At 43.4% G+C, this 17,382-nt stretch overlaps 1 protein-coding gene and 1 pseudogene across 1 annotated transcript; one reads left to right on the top strand and one right to left on the bottom strand.

Annotated features, from left to right (window-relative positions):
* Positions 1-3,638: 3,638 nt before the first annotated feature.
* LOC100450742 (angiogenic factor with G patch and FHA domains 1-like) lies at positions 3,639-9,599 on the bottom strand (annotated as a pseudogene).
* Positions 9,600-12,950: 3,351 nt separating this feature from the next.
* On the top strand, positions 12,951-13,558 carry LOC129050760 (retinoic acid receptor responder protein 2-like). The gene has a single exon (XM_054533836.1). It carries the CDS (start codon positions 12,982-12,984, stop codon positions 13,390-13,392), a length of 411 nt encoding a protein of 136 aa, XP_054389811.1. The 5' UTR covers positions 12,951-12,981; the 3' UTR covers positions 13,393-13,558.
* Positions 13,559-17,382: the final 3,824 nt, after the last annotated feature.

The raw sequence follows: 17,382 nt of genomic DNA, 5'->3' as shown, positions 1-17,382 counted from the left end.
TTTATTGGGACCTGGCGACAGAAATGATTGTGACGTATCTCTTGCCCTTCACCCGAGTGATGTGACTCTCTTGCCTTCTGTCCACCCATAGGTAAGACTGACCTCTACCTTGGCCCAGCAAACAGGTATCATGATGTCTCTCAGATGTGGAACCACCCAATAGAAGAGATTTTGACTGTCACACATAGAGTTTGGCCAAAGTGTAAGGTCCTGAGTCTCCTACTTGTAAAAAGTTACAGAAGAGTCTGACACACACACATATATTATGAAGCTTTTGGGTGGTACAGAGAGTTTCATCATACAAACCAGAACACAGGTGATATTGTGACTCTCATAGGCACATACTGCTGAAAATTAGTATTGTCACCCTCATACATGGACAGAGACCACTGGTGAGCTCCTGATTCTCACGTTCACAGTAGGAATAAAGTTCACAGTAGGAATTGTGATTGTCATGTGTAAATCTGGCCACAGGTGGGATGGTGACTCATTTTTGGACCCAGCTCACAGGCCCAGTAATGACTCTAATATCTGGACCCAGCCAATAAAATAGATGTTTGCTTTAGTAACTAGGCTTAGGACAACAGGTAATGTTCTGGGTTTCTTACTTGTACAAAAGTCACAGAGCCCTACAACACTCAAGCATATTGTACAATGCCTTCAAGTGGTAAAGAGAGCTTCATAACAGGGTCCACCACGAAGAGGAAATTGTGACTCTTGTCTCCACACTAAGCTAACAGTAAGGATTGTCATTCACTTACTTGGCCACAGCCCATGGTTGAAATTCTGAATTTCACATCTGGAGGCAATTGAAAGTTGCAACTGTGACTCCTATACATGCATCCAAACCACAGGTAAGAGTGACTTTTGCGTCAAGATTAAACACTGTGACGCTGTGTCTCCTTTATTAGGACACATTTTTTCAGATGAGGTTGGGACTCTCATGCACAGATCCAGTCCACTGTTGACATTGTGACTCATGAACTTGGATAGAATTCACAAAAGGTGTTGACTTTCATATTTGGAGCCAGGTCACATACAGTATTGTGAATCTCATCCCTGAACATTTCTGCAGGTGTGAGTTTTACACATATCTGCCCAGTACCTGGTTGATTTTACTCTTCTGCCTGGGTTCCATCTAAACATGGGATTGTGACCTATATCTAGGCAAAGGACATGAGTGATGTGACTCTCCTGCCTGGGCTATTCTCTCAGAGGAGATTTTGAAATATTTATGCACCAGTCACCTAGGGGATGTGACTCTCCTCGCTGCACTGGGCTCAGCCCGCAAGGGTAATTGTGACATATCACTGGGTCCATCATTTAGGTGATGTGACTCTCCTCTCCTGCCTGGACCCCATCCCCATTTGGAATGTAGACATATTTCTGGTCCCATCACCTTGTGATGTGACTCTTCTCTTTTGCCTTGGACCTGCTTACCTGGGGAACTGGGACATATTACTGGGCCCAGAACCTGGTATATTTGACTGTTTTTCTTTTCCTTGACTCTCCCTACAGAAGTGATTGTGACAAATCAGTGGGCCAAGCTCCCAGGTGATGTGGCTTTCCTGTCTAAGCAATGCCTGTAGTTGGGATTATGAAATATACCTGGGCCATATTTTCTAGGTGATGTAACTCTCCTGCCTGTGCCCTTCCTCAGAGGGCATTGTGATATATCTCTGCTCCCATCACCTAGGTCATATGACTCCTCTTCTTTCCTGAGGTCTATCCACGGGGTAATTTTTGAAATATTTCTAGAACCAGCACCCAGGTAATTTGACTCTCCTGCCTTGATTCTGTCCACAGAAGGCATTGCGACGTATCAGTGGGCTCAGCAGCCGGGTGATGTGACTCTCCTGCCAGGGCTCTTCTCTCACAACATACTGACATATATGCGGTTCACCATTCAGGTGATGTGGCTCTCCTTTTTGGTCCCTGCCCACAGGTGGTATTTTCACACATACCTGGGTCAACTTCACAGGCATAATGATGACTATCCTACATGTACACAACCAATGGAAGAGATTTTAACTCTTATAGCTGTCCTTATGGCAATGTATCAGGTCTTCGGTCTCCTAGTTTTGGAAACATCGCAAAGTTTTAGGAAGCTTATGCATATGCTATAATGCCCTCTGGTTGTACAGACATTGTCATTACAGGGCCCAGCGCACAGCCAACAAATTAAAATTGTCAATCTCACACATGGACAAAGCCCACTGTTAAGGCCCTGAATCTCACTCATAGACACAGTCCACAGTTGGAATTTTGACTGTCATATGTGGATCTGGACACAGGTAAAATGTTGACTCATTGCTGGACCTAGCTCACAGGCATGGTAGTGACTCTAGTATCTGAACCAGTCAATAAAAAAAGATTTTGAATCTTTTAAAGCATGTTATTTTCCTGAAAATCAGAAGTGTCAACAGTTGCACACATAAGTAAAATATTTTACCTAGATTTTCCATGGCATAGATCACCTCATAAGAAATTCCAAGTTTCTTCATTGGAAATACTGCTCTCTTCAAGAGATAATATTGTAATAATTTGTAAAATGTGATTACTTTTTTACCACCAGAAAATTAATTATGTATTATGCACAAATATCTGAACTACTTCACTGAAGTAAATAGTATATGGTCAGAATTATTGTTTTCTTTAACATAAAACTAATATGGGTAAAATTATTTACCTGAATTAAGATATTTTGGCTTCAATTGCCATTCTACCTCACTAGAACTTCCTTAACTCCATAAAAGGTTATTATTTGAATTTTTTGTTTAATTCAGAATTTATTGAAAAGAGATTTTTAAAAAAAAGTTATAATGTTTTTATTGCAATTGAGGACATTTTCAATAAATATCTTAAACTTGAGACCCCGGCTAAGTATTCCTTCTGTACTAGAAATCAGATTCCTCTGGCACAACTCCATTGCCTGCAATAATATTTATGAAAACTACAAATACCAGCACACTATTTCAACACTCTACTCAGTTGTTCAAATCTAAGTATCCCATTAGCTGTGAAACAAACCAAATGTAAATGCTGAATATATAGTACAAATCAAGCGATTCTTTACAGAAAAAAAAAAGACTAATTTTCTACAATATGTCACCTGTTCATTAGTTCTTCAATAGTACTATTTAGGCTATTTCAAGTTCAAGAGGTTCTTTTATGTAGGTTCTAAAAGGCATAAACAAAGATGCATATAGTCAGATTTATTTTTATAAAATTGTGATGCTCCTTTTGCTGTGCGTCTTTGAATATATGGAGACAAAGACAAATGTACATTTAAGTCATTAGTGGTTATAGGAGTTTTGCCTATATAACTTTTTGTTTATAGGGATGTCATAAATGACAAGATAAAATCATGAAGCTTGATAAACTGATCTGTGCCCTGTAAACTTTAGTCCACTTACTGTACAGCTTGATTCAGTCACTATTTATTAGTTTGAAACATGGTTTTAAAAGCTGCAAATCAAACTTTATTACACATTCTGAATCAGAAATGGGAAAACTGTCCCACAGTTCTTTTGGGCTGCAGACTCTTTTGGGGAGAAAAGTTCTGCAAAAAATAAAATAAATAAGAGTTTCCAAACTCTATTTTTAAAAAAGCTTGAGATTTCTCCTATGATTAACCTTCACCCTACAGTCCCTTTTACCCAAGGCATGGTCCCTAGATTATCTTTTTAAGGTTTAGTGTCTGGGAAATTTTCAGCAAACTCCTCTCATGCTTTTGTTCAGGTTGTTTGTTTTTGTTTTGGAAAAGGTGAATATCTTCAATTGAGGATGGATTGCCTGTCCCCAAGCCTACATGTGTTCCCTGAAGCTGAAGCTGAAGCTGAAGTTGTCATTCCCCCACCATCCTTCCCCAGGCCATCTCATTTTTTCCAACTCATCTTCTTCGACATCTTCTGATCTTTGTTGCTGTCAGTAGTTTCAGAATGGATAGATGCAGGAGCATCATCTCTTTAGAAAGTTTCTTCACTTCCAATCTACTCCCTACATTTTCCAGCTCTATCTTTATATTATAGATCCTTCAATGTCTATTCATCTTCATAGTCTATATTCTGTAAACCATATTTTACTTGTATTTTCTTTAATTATTTTCTTATTTCCAACTCTTTATTCTCCTTACTTAATGTTGAACCAATAAGCAATTCATCTTTCTTATCAAGGTGAAGGTGAGCTCTAACCTGCCCTGGGTCCCTGCCATCACAGCTATCACTGCCAGGGTGAATGTGAAAAGGTAACACAGTCTCTCTGATTTTCACTTCATGTCTATGCTCAAGTACATAAGGGTCACATTTAGTTTTCAGCTAAACAATCCGTTTCCCATTAATAATTGTTCCATTTTGACTGCTTTGATCTACAAGACATAACTTTGAAAGTCATGGTCAAAATAAATGTCTGCATGAAACTTACTGATGCCACCTTCAGGGATTCAAAGAGTATGCTCCAGATAATTTTCTAGTCCAATTGTAGCAGGGTTTTCATTGGTAATGATAAAGAGTGATCCTGTCTGCAACAAGGATGATCTACTGAAAATTACTCTAATACAGAGGAGCCAATGTTTTTTTCTCATTTTCCTCCTCAATGTCTTCTGCAGTTACATTGTCTTCACTGCTAATGTGAGGAGGGCTACGCTGGGCCTTACTGGACACCTGTGGAGCCAGAGACCATGGGAGTGCAGGCGGTGAAAGGCAGCCTCGCCCAGGCTGGCTGCTGTGACCCCTGCCAGAACGCCCTGACACGCATTGCCAGGAGCCAAATGGGGCTGTGGGCAATGTGCAAGGGGATGGCTGCTGGCCCTGCTCAATCTGCGCAGCTGGAAACCAGAAGATTCCTGGGAACTATTACATCTTCCCCAGCTATGGGAATAGCTGGAGGAGCGTTGGAGAAGTCAAGGGGCCAGAAGTGCTCGGGCTGTTCCCAGGTTGAGCCAGAAACAGTGGTCAAGAGAGTTTTAAATAAAGCTTACCTGTGGCTAGATAGGACCTGCCGATTACTCTTATTTTTTTCCAAATTTATTGAACTATGATTTACACATTGAAACGTGTATATATTTAGGGTATACAATAGAGTGCTTTGAGATGTATATACATGTTTAAATTATCTCCATGAAGTTGGTTAACATATCTATCTCGTCACATAGTTGCTTTATAGTTTTCTGTGTGTGGTGAAAGCACCTGAGATCCACTTTTGAAACAAATTTCAAGTACATATTATTATTCACTGTAGTCACCATTCTGCACATTAGGTCCCCAGCCATTTTTCACCATATAGTTGAAGGTGTGCACCGTTTGATGGATATCTTCCCACTTTCCCACTTCTTAGCCCATGGTAACAACCATTCTACTTTCTTTTTCTTTTCTTTTTCTTCTTCTTTTTTCTTTCTTTCCCTCTCTCTTTCTTCTCTTTCTCTCTTTCTTTCTTATTCCACATAAAAATGAGATCATGTAGTATTTGTCTTTGTGTATTTCACTTAGTATCTTGTCTTCAAGGTTCATCAATATTTTTGTAAAGGAAAGAATTTCATTCTTTATTAAAGCTGAATTGTCTCTCTCTCACAGTTTATCCATTTATTTGTATCAGAGGAGTGCCAGCGCCCTTGGTGATACTGACTTCATGTCCCTTGGCTGTATACTCCAAATTGGGATTAGTGGTACTTCTAGTTTGAACATTTTAAGGAAACTCCCTACTGTGTTTTTTTTTTATAATGGCTGCCCAGTGGACATGCTCAGCAACAATGTACAAATATTCTCTTTTCTTTGCACCCTAACACTTTTTATCTTTTGACTTTTTGATAACAACTATCCTCACACCACGATAAAATGATATCTTATTCTGATTTTGATTTCAATTACTCTGATAATTAGTGATGTTGAGAATCTTTTTTATATACATGCTGGCCATTTTATGTCTTTGGAAAAATGGCTATTTAGATGTTTTGCCCAATTAACCAGGGTGTAGGTTTTTCTTTTGTTCTGCCATGTGTTTTTTTTTTTTTCCTTTTTTGTATTGATTAGTATTATGTATATTTTGGATAGTAACATATTATCCTACATATGGTTTACAAATATTTTCTCCCATCCCTTACATTGCCTTTATATTTTGTTGATTGTTTCCTTTAATGTGCAGAAATTTTTTACTTGAACATAGTTCTCCTTTTTTTGCTTTTGTTGCTTGTGTTCTTTGTGTAGAATCCAAAACATCATTGCCACGACCAGTGTCAATGTCCTTTTTTCCTATTTTTTAGAAGATTCATGATTTCAGTTCTTACATTTAAATCTTTATTTTCAACTCATTTTTGTGATGATATAAGAGAAAGTTTCGCTTTTTTTGTGTGGATATCTAGTTTTTTCTACACCATTTCTTGATGTGTCTATCTTTTCCTAATTCTGTGGGATCAGGTGAGTGTATATGTGTGAGTTAATTTCTAGGTCCTCTATTCTGTTCCATTGGTTTTTAGGTAGATACTATACTATTTTGATGACTATAGCTTTGTAATACAGTTTGTAATCAGGAAGTTTGAGGTTTTCAGCATCTTTTTTTCTCAGTATTTGACTATTTGGGGTCTCTTGTGGCTCCATACTAATTTTACAATTGTTTGTTCTACATTTATTTTAATGGCATTAAAATTTTGATAGAAATATCTTTAACTCTGTAGATGACTTTGTGTAGTATGGAAATTTTAACAACATTAATTTTTAGAATCCATGAACACAAGATATAGCTCCTATTTTGTATTCTTCAATTTTTTTCATCAAAGTTTTATAGTTGTCAGTATGCAAATCTTTCATATTCTTGGTTAAACTCATTCTATTTAAAGAATTACTTCATTCTATTTGATAATATTGTAAATGGAATTGTTTTCCTCATTCCTTTTTCAGATATCTTGTTGTTAGTGTATAAAAATGCAACTAATTTTCATGTTAATATTGTATCCTGCAACTTTATTGAACTAGTTTGTTAGCTATAACAAGGTTTTGGAACAGGAATTAAAAGATATTAAAGAGTGTGTAATCAGAAACTCAGTTGTATGCAAGAAAACCCAACTCCCCCCGAGAAAGAGAAAGAGCTGGAGTCCTCCTTTAAAAACTAACTGCCTGTTTTTCTGTGGCTAGTGAGTCTTATCTCTCCTCCCTTCCCAGGCATGGGGAAGACCCTGTTTCCCTAGCTGTGCAGCTGCAAGGTCACTAGACAGATAAACGCAAGTCGCAAAACTTGTTTTTCCTTGAAAAGTAAGAAATGATGTAATGCCTGTCTCAATTGAATAACTGTCTTTGTTGCTTGCTTCTGTAGTATGACTCCCCCTGCACAGATCTCCCTCCACCCATGAAAGGCTTAAAAGGTAACTTAACTCTTGGTTCAGGGCTCAGTACTTTGGATGTTAATCTGACTGTGTTGGTGCACCTAAATAATTAATAAATATCCCCCTGAACCCCATCGGTCTTTCTGATTCCTTAAAAATCCTGCTACATTTCTGGGGGCCCACCTGAGATTGGAGATGACAGATTTACTGTCTCCTTTCCCTGCAGGACTGGAGCCCCGGGGCTGGGGGAGACCAGGCATCCAAGGTGCACTGTGGGGGAGCTTCACCCGGATGGAAAGTGGCTCTCCCCCTGTCCTGGCACCCTGCCCAGCAGTATGATGGAACCAGGGATGGGGTTGCAGGACAATACCAGCACTTCAGGAACCATGGTAAGCAACAAGGGCCCAAGGCAGGGAAGCCTGTCTCATAAGGATGAAGAGGAGCTTGATCACCTCCTGGTGAATGACCACTAATCCAGCCCAGAGCAGCTGGGGGATGACAGGAGTGGCTTCCCAATTTGGATGATCCTTGTGTTCCCACTAATGAAGTGAAAGTGCTTCACTAGATCTGGAGACAGGAACTGGAAAAAAGGAGGAAATGGGCCAATAGAGCAGCAAGTGGAGCAAGGTAGAGCTTGCTGGCAGTGTGGCAAGAGTGGCTTGCCACCCCAACTGGGAGTGTGTGGGTGCATGTAAACTCACCCAGGACATGAGAGAGGCTCATTTCATCTGATGAGGAGTCCTGGGGCAGGGAAGGTGTGTGAAAGTGTGTGAAAGAGACAATCTCGGAAAAGGCCAACGTGGGGAGTGATGTGGGGAGGCACAGGTCCCTTAGTATGAACTGTGTGCTCTGAGGCAAGTGCAGGGGAAATCAGACCTAGGATGCTGCATACAGCTTGTAGAGCCAGATCCACAGCCATAGCAGGCTGTGACAGGGGAAGGCACGTTCCTGGCTAAGCAGCATCTGGAACTCCCATAATAGGACCTGGTCTGGTGGAGCCGATAGCGAAAATGAGAGTGAAAGTGTGCTGCAAGGGAGGAAATGGGAGGAAAAGCATCAAAACTGACTCCTTTGGAATGCATAATGAAGAATTTTAAAAAAGGGTTTGGAGGTAATTATGGGATAAAACTGGATGTTCAAAAGTTATGGACATACTGTGAATTAGAATAGCCCTCTTTTAGTTTTGGATGGCTGGCCAAAGGCACTATAGATAGAGAAATTGGCCGTGTGTTTTAAGGTGGTGACTAGGGTCAGAGGACAGCCAGGGCATTCAGACCTAGACTTTTTGTTGACTCATTGCTAAATGAATGCAGCCCTGCCTAGCAGTTTATTGTAGAACACTCGCAGCTCACGCTGAGAGAAATCAGCTGTGCTGGCAGCTACAGAGTTAAAGAGAAAGTCACAGAGACTTGTAGCACCACCAAGCCAAAAGTAAAAGTAAAAATCAGCTGCCCTGGAAGCTATAGAGACAAAAGAAAAGTCTCAGGAAAGGCAGAAAAACCGGTTTTGCAAGAACCACAGGTGGGAATAGAGACCCCTCCTCCCTACATTCCAATCTATCCCCCTTTACCAACGTTAACTGCCCCTAAGGAGTTAAATTCAGACAGATAAAGGCTCCTAGTCTCATCAGAGAAGAAGAAGTCAGAGCTCTGGGAAGTTAAAGTGAAAGGCTCGAAAAGTCAGGCAGGCTGTCTCAGGTCTGGCTGTGCCCAAGTTATGCTTATGCCTCTTAAGAGGACAAGAGGATCCCCACTAGGGCCCAGATAATGCAGTCCAGCTTCAGCACCTACAAAGGTGCTGAGAAGCACTTCTGCAAAGGCTAAAGGATGGTAAAAGAAAAAGGCAATCAATACAAAAAATCTCAGAGGTGCTCCAGGGTGCACATAAAAGCACCAGCTAGTTTTATGAAAGACTTTGTGAGGCATTTTGGTTGTACACTCCGTTTAACCCTGGGCTTGCCAAAAATCAGTGCACAGGGAATATGGCATTTGTAAGGCAGGCACAAGGAGATACCAGGCATAAATTGCAGAAGTTAGAAGCTCCATAGGCATGAATGCTACTCAGCTTATTAAAGTGGCTACCAAGGTGTACATTAACTGAGATCAAGGGACAAAGAAGGAGACTGATTGAGGCTTAAGAAAGGCTAATTTACTAGCAGCAGCCCTAACAGGAAGAGAATCTGGCTTTGCAAGGAAGCATGGATGCTGGCGTTAATGTAGTTATGGAAAAGGCTAGTCTGGACAGGTGTTTGAAAGCTGGCCAAGGCTAGAGAGAGATTAATGTGCATGGTGCAAAAGGAAAGGACACTGGAAGGATGAATATCAAAAGAATAAGGAGAATGATCAGGGCCATGGTACGAAAAAAACCACTGGCCCAGGGGCTACTGCACTCAGGAGAAACCCGAGACCCCCTGCACCTGCTGTGGAAGGCAGGATATAAAGTGTCAGGAAAAAAGCTCAAATCTGCTCTAAAAGTGTCCAGTATTTAAGCTTTTATATAAGCCAAGAGGAAAGATTGCTTAATAGTGAACAAAAGCAGGCTGTCTGTGCACTCCCTACTCCAACCAAACACCTGGTATGAAATAAGACAGTTCCTAAGGGCAGCAAGGTTCTGCCACATTTAAATCCCAAATTTCTTGCTCATGGCTAAGCCATTATATGAAGCCACAAAGGGGAAGAAAAAAGGAGCCCCTCCTCTAGGAGGCCAACCAGGAACATGCTTTTAAAGAAATCAAAGAAACCTTGACTAAGGCCCCAGCTTTAGGACTGCCAGATTGAACTAACTAAGCTTTTCTTCTTGTATGTCCACAAGTGAAAGGCAGGCCATAGGGGTTCTAACTCAAGCCATAAGGTCATGGCATTGCCCAGTGACATACTTATCCAGGCAATTAAATTCTGTGGCACTTGGGTGGCCTCCTTGTTTTAAAGCACTAGCTGCCACTGCCCTACTGGCACAGAAAGCTAATAAATCGACTTTAGAGACCATGAATACCCTAAACCTGGCTATCTTGCTCCTCATCGTGTCAGTGCCAGGAGGCCCCCTTCATTGCTGTGTAGATGTGGTTAGATAAAGTGTTCTCAAGCCAGAGAGATTTGACAGATCGGCCCCTTGGGGACCTGGACATTAAACATTTTACTGATGGAAGCAATTTCATACTAAAGGGAGTCCAGTGAGCTAGGTATGCAGTGGTGACTTTGGACTCAGTAGTAAAGGTGCAGTCTTTGCCTACAGAAACTTCTGCTTAGAAAGCAGAGCTAATAGCTCTGACAAGAGCTCTCTGGCTAGCAAAAGACCAGAAGACAAATATTTACACAGATTCCAAATATGCCTCTGCCACTTTGCATGTTCATGAGGCTATTTAGAAAGAAAAAAATAAAGACTTTTAACTGCTGGAAGTAAAGAAATAAAATAAAAGGAAGAAATTGTCCAGCTCTTAAATGCTGTATAAGCCCCTAAAGAGGTGGCAGGGATGCACTGCAAGGGGCACCAAAAAGCAAGAACACTAAAGGCAAAAAAAAAAAAACAAAAAAAAAACAACTAGAAAAACATAATCACAAAAATAGACACAAATATCATAAAAGATGTGGACATAGGAGACTGGAAAGATAATAAATGGCCTCCTGAAAGAATCATTAAATACTATGGGCCAGCAACTTGGGAACATGATGGATCATGGTGGTACTTTACCCCCATCTATATGCTCAACTGCATCATAAGTTTGCAGGCAGTCCTTGAAATTATAACCAATGAAACATCAAGGACACTAGATTTATTGGCAATACAAGCAACACAAATGAGGAATGCTATATATCAGAACAGGCTGGATTTAGATTACCTCTTAGCCTCAGAAGGAGGAGCATGTGGAAAATTTAGTTTAACCAACTGTTGCCTAGAAATCGATTATAATAGCTGAGCTGTCATGAAAATCACAGCTAGAATGTGCAAGTTGGCCCATGTTCCAGTTCAGACTTGGTCCAGGTGGTCCCCAGATTCCTTGTTTGGAGGATGGTTCTCAGCCTTTGGAGAATTCAAAACCCTCATTAGTGGACTCTTGCTTATTCTTGGCATCTGTCTCATCCTCCCTTGCCTCTTACCCCTGTTTATTAGGTGTATTCAGTCAGCTATAGAGGCAATAGTAGCCCCACACACTACCACACAGTTGATGGCATTAACCAGATAGCAGCCACTGCCAGTAGAAGAAGCAGCTCAGCTCCATGAGGAGGTGGCAAACAGGGGTGATTTCTATTAACACCTCTGTTATAAAAAGCATCAAAGGAAGGAATGGAACACAAATTAAAAGAAATTAAAGAGTGTGTAAGTAGAAACTCAGTTGTATGTAAGAATACCCAACTCCCCCTGAGAAAGAGAAAGGGCTGGAGTCCTTTAAAAACTAACTGCCTGTTTTTCTGTGGCTAGTGAGCCTTATCTCCCCTCCCTTCCCAGGCATGGTGAAGACCCTGTTTCCCTAGCTGTGAAGCTGCCAGGTCACTAGACAGATAAACTCAAGTTGTAAAACATGTTTTTCCTTGAAAAGTAAGAAATGATGTAATGCCTGTCTCAACTGAATAACTGTCTTTGTTTCTTGCTTCTGTGGTATGATTCCCCCTGCACAGATCTCCCCCCACCAACAAAATGCTTAAAAGGTAACTTAGCTCTTTGTTCAGGGCTCAGTCCTTTAGATGTTAATCCAACTGGGCCAGTGCACCTAAATAATTAATAAATATCCTCCTGAACCCCATTGGTCTCTCTGATTCCTTAAAAATCCCGCTGCAATATTGTTGTTGTTGTTGTCAGTAAAATGCTGTTTCTTTTTTCTTTCTTTTTCTTTTTCTTTTTTTTTTTTGATGAAGTTTCACTTGGTTGCCCAGGCTGGAGTGCAGTTGTGTGTTCTTGGCTCACTGCCACCTCTACCTCCCGTGTTTAAGTGATTCTCTTGCCTCAGCCTCCCGTCACCATTCCCGGCTAATTTTTGTATTTTCAGTAGAGACAGGGTTTCCCCGTGTTGGCCAGGCTGGCCTGGAAGTCCTGATCTCAGGTGCTAATGGTGGATATTCTTAATCCTAGTTACACTTTAAATTGATAGTTGCTGTTATCAATTCATAATTCTTTAAAATATGACCAGATGGGTTTTTGCTGACATAAATTCAGTGGAATTCAAATGTTCCAATTTAAAATAATTTTGTCGGTTTTTCTTGGGACCCGGGAACTGGGGGGCACCCCGTGGGAGCCCACAGATTCAGGATAGGGAGGGAGAAGCAGTCAGGGAGGAGACTGAGCATGGGAAGCAGAGTGGGGCTCCAGGGACAGTAGGGAGGAGAGTGTGTCACATTGGAGACTCCATGGGGAGAGAGAATAAGCCAGAAAAGAAGTAAAGTGTGGGAGTGGGCCACAGGACTGCTTCCCAGCACCGGTAGGGGGCAGGGAACTTTGCTAAATCTGCAGGACCCTGGGAATGTGCGGGCACGGTGGGAGGGAGTGGAGGGGACCAGGTGGACCCCGAAGTCAATTTGGAGAAAGGGACATTTTCTGGTTCTTTGACCTCTGCCCAGCATTCTGTGGGTATGGCCCCCCAAGGGGCAGGGTAGGAGAGGAGGCAGCTCCCGGAGGGCTTGCAGAGCTGAGGGGCACACACCTGCTTCGCAGGGCTGGGGTGGCAGTGGAAGCAAGGGATGGCTGTGGATCCCGCTGGCCCCATGGGTGGGTGCAGGGGGATGGGCAGGGCTGAGCTCATGGGGCCCAGCGCCAGGGCCTGCAGGTGGCCCTATAGGAATCCACCTGCCCATGCAGTGTGCTTCCAGGAGACCAGTGTGGACAGCACTGTGGACATGCTTGTCCCAGCTGGAGCATTTGTGAGGCTGGAATTTAAGCTCAGGCAGACAAGCAGCCAGAAGAAGGACTGGAGGAAACCTGAGTGCAAAGTCCATCCCAATGAGAGGGAGCAGAAATGCTTGGCCTGCATCAAACTTGGCTCTGAGGAGAAAGTTCCGGGCAGGATGAATCACTACCATATAGAGACACAGGCTTGGCGGGAGCCTGAGGAGCACCAGGGACCCAGTGCAGCAGGGTGGATTGGGCAGTGAGGACCCTGCAGCTACTGCTTCCTTGCAAAGTTTGCCTTCTTGAAGGCCCAGCCCCCGGCTGAGTCCAGCACTGAATTGCATGGCACCTCCTGGACCACTGCTGAAGCTGACCAGTGGAGGATCCCACCTCCAAGGGACAGAACCCCACCATATCCCTAGCTGATAAAGCTGCTCCCCCCACCCAGATAAATAAATAAATAAATAAATAAATATAAAATAATTTTGTTTTGTCTTTGAAAATAATGTGTATACTCTGTTTACTGGTCAACATGCTGCCCATTTACCTCTATGCCTAATTAGTCAAACTTTTTAATGAAATTATTTAACATTATGATCCTTTATTATGAAACAAACAGTAAATTTTTTAATGGTTTTAATATTATCTAATATGATTGAAAATATGTCAATTTGTCATTGCCAATGAATATTTGTATTATTTTACACTGTGAGATATTCTGTCTACAAATGTCTAATGGCTTAGAATGTTGCCTTGCATATTGTCTGTGCTAAGTGCTAACTACTCTAATTCATCAAATTATCTTTTATACCATTCTTAAAACACAATATTATTATTCCTTTATTTTTATTAAAATTATTTTTCAGCCTAATCTAAATATTTATGAAAATTATGAGGTCTATTCCATCTGCCGTTTTGATAAAAGTCTTTTTTTCTGTTTATTAATATATTAGACAATACAAATGCAGTTTCATTACACTGACATGTTGCATAGTGATGAAGTATGGGCTTTTGTGTAAGAATCACCTGAATGGTGCTCATTGTTTCAATTAGGTACTTTCTCATTTCTAACCCCCCTACCAACCTCCCATCTCTCTGAGCCTCCAGTGTCTATTTTTCCAGTCTGTATATCCAAGTGTATGAATTATTGAGCTCCCACATGTAAGGGAGAAAACGTTGTATTTCTGTTTCTGAGTTATTTAATTTACAGTAATGGCCTCCAGTTCCATTTATGTTGCTGCAAAAGCCTCCAGTTCCATTTATGTTGCTGCAAAAGACATGATTTTATTCTTTTTTATGGCAGAATAGTATTCCAGGGTACAACTGTATAGCAAAATTTAAATTCACTCCATATCTTTGCTATTATGAATACAGCTGCAGTAAACATATGAGTGTGGGTATCTTCTTTATGTAATAAATTATTTTCCTTCGGATAGATACCTAGTAGTGGGAATGCTATATCAAATGGAAGTTCTATTTTGAGTTTTTTGAGAAATCTCCGTACTGTTTTCCTTAGAGGTTGTAGAAATTTACATTACCACAAACAATGTATAAGTATTCTCTGTTCTCTGTATCCTTGCCAATATCTGACTTTTTTTTTGCTTTTAAATAATTAGCCACTATGAATGGTGTAAAATTGTATTTCATTGTGGTTTTTAATTGGCTTTTCTCTGATCATTGGCAATGTTGAGCATTTTTTACATACTTGTTGGCCATCATTGTCTTCTTATTGGAAATTATCTGTTCCTGCTCTTGTCTGCTTTTTAATGAAGTTACTTGTGAATGGTAGGTGAGGGACTGAGGCCTGGGGGATGACCTCCACGGAGTCAAACAATGGTTGGCATTCCCTCACGCTGGAGGTGAGATTGGGCCATCCAGATAACTCTGGATGCTTTGTCCTGGGCTCTGGGTGGCAGGCCAGGGGTGGGAGCAGACACCCATGCTACAGATGGGGAGATTGGGGCACACAGCCCTGGGGTTCCAGGAGCAGTGAGGAGGCCAGGACTGGCCTGTGAGAACTTTGATGTGGGCTCTACTACTGCAGGTGTGAGCACAGCAATGCACAGAAGCTCAGGTGGCTGCCATGGGGCAGATAAAGGGGTTAAGTCACCAGGAGACAAAAGCTACAGCCCAGTGGGAGGAGAGGGTGGGTGTGAGGGTTGGAAAAGGGGAGCCAACAGTGTTTTTGGGGATGGGCTGTGGGTATGAGAGAGCAGTTAGGGGGATAATGTCCAGGCATTCTGGCCTGGAACAATGGCAGGTGGACTTTGTCCAGCCATGGAGAGGTCTGTAAGGGAGGTGGGGTTTCTCGTTTCAGAGGAGCCCAAAGATGTGCTCATGCAGATGAGGGCCCTCCTGGGATGGACATGGAAGGGGCAGCTATAACCTGGGGACAAGTGGTAGTGGGCTGGGCCCCTGGGACCTCTGGGGTGAGCAGGCAAGTGAGCGAGGAGAAAACAGCCAGGGAGACAGAGGCAGATGGAAAAAGGAAAACAGACCCCAGGAGAGAAGCAAACCCAAGAAGAGGATGAAAATTTCTGGCTCACCTGCCCCAAAGGCCCCTGCTCCTGTCCACACACCTTAGTGCCCTTCCTCTGAGTCCCTGCTCACCTCTGCCTACCTGGCCGTCCAGACAGGTGTGGGCTCATGCTGTGGGGGTAACTGATGGGCCACTTTCAGAATGCACAGTCTAGGGGTGGGCAGCGTTGAGTCACTGTCATCGACCAGTCCTGGGAACAGCCTCTGCTACAGCTGTTGAGCTGTCTTCATCACCCAGGGGCCTCCTTCCACCACCCCTGGAGGCCTGGAGGACAGCTCAGAGCTGTGAGAGGTACCTCTTCCCAGTGTCTCTCTGCATTGCTCTCACCTGTGCCTCAGCATCCTCCTCTGAGATGTGGGCCTATTGCTGCATGTGAATGGCGAGGAGGTCACTGTGAGAAAGGGGCTGCCTCCTTTCTCCTTCCTGGGCCCCTGGTGCCTCTCTCCTGTGGGTAAGGCTGTCGAGCCTACAAATGAGTTTAGGCAGGAAGGCAGCCCCACCCCAGCCCCCAGAAAGAAAAAAAAAACTGGTTGAGCTGTGAGGGAGGGAATGGTGACAGCCCTGGACATTAGGACAAAAGAGAGCTGAGGCCTCCCGGACGCCATCCTCACCAGTGCCCGCCAGGCCCTGGAGCTCTGCAGGGTGTGGCTTAGGGGCTCTGCGGCTTGCAAGCCAAGGCTTCTCAGCTACTTCTGAGGCTCCCAGCTCTGCAAAGGCCTGGGTTTCCCCTCCTGGTAAACTGCTCTCAATGCCTGTCCTGGCTTGTTCACTTAGCTGGGTTACCTGCTGTGCCTCCTTCCTGGTGGGGGCTCTCCCTGTGTGCCTCCCTGCATGGGTTGGGGCTCCCATGGAGACTCCCTTATGCCCCGAGGCTTTCAGGCCAGGATGAAGCACCCCGACATCTCAGCAAGAAAAGCTGCTTGGGGGAAGCAGAGGGAATGGGAGGAGACACATGGCCGAGCTGTGAGCATGACTGGGTGAGGATATTGTGTTGAAGCTCCTGGGAGCCTCATTCATTTCAGGCAGAGGTCCTTGAAAGGCCAACACTCTTCGTGCTTAGGAGGGAAAACTGACGCTGCATGTGGGCAGGAGTGGCCTTGGACTGGGGGTCTGGTCAGATGGACCTCTGCTCCTCACCTGAGCTATGGCCTTCACATGCACTTCCATGAGCAGAGGCCCCTTACTGGACTTGGCCCCAGTGGACAGACAGGAAACTGCCAGCCATGCTGTCCACCCAAACCAACTTTGGCTGCCTGGCTACTGGCAACCGCATTCTCTCCATCTCCTGGCTGAAGAACCACAAGAGTTCCAAGTAAAGCATCATATCAGGACATTGAAGTGGGCCTGGAAGTTGATGGCAGTGTGGCCTGCATGTGGAAGGTGGGACCTGTCCTTGGCTCACCCACCATTCCACCTGGAGCTGTGGCAACAGCAGTAGAGCCTGGTCATGGAGTGTGGTGCCATCAGATTGCTGTCACTTCACCTCTGTGATGGAGAACAAGTGCAGCAGCCTTCAGCAGACATGCATGCTGGACAGCTGGGTGAGGGCTGCGGCCCATGGGCAGGGGGCAGGATGGTGGGCAGCCTCTGAGCTCAATGTGTTCTTCTGAACATCCCATTCAAACCACAGGGCCTCTGGCCAACCAGACGCCACAAGGTGGAGTTCCACTGCAAAGTGTACAGCAACTTAGTACGTGGAGGTGAACAGCAGCAA

This window comes from Pongo abelii, chromosome 18, assembly GCF_028885655.2.
Source record: "Pongo abelii isolate AG06213 chromosome 18, NHGRI_mPonAbe1-v2.0_pri, whole genome shotgun sequence".
In the NCBI taxonomy this organism is placed as follows: Eukaryota; Metazoa; Chordata; class Mammalia; order Primates; family Hominidae; genus Pongo; species Pongo abelii.
Note: the sequence above shows the minus strand (reverse complement) of the source record. Positions and strands in the feature narration are given on the sequence as shown.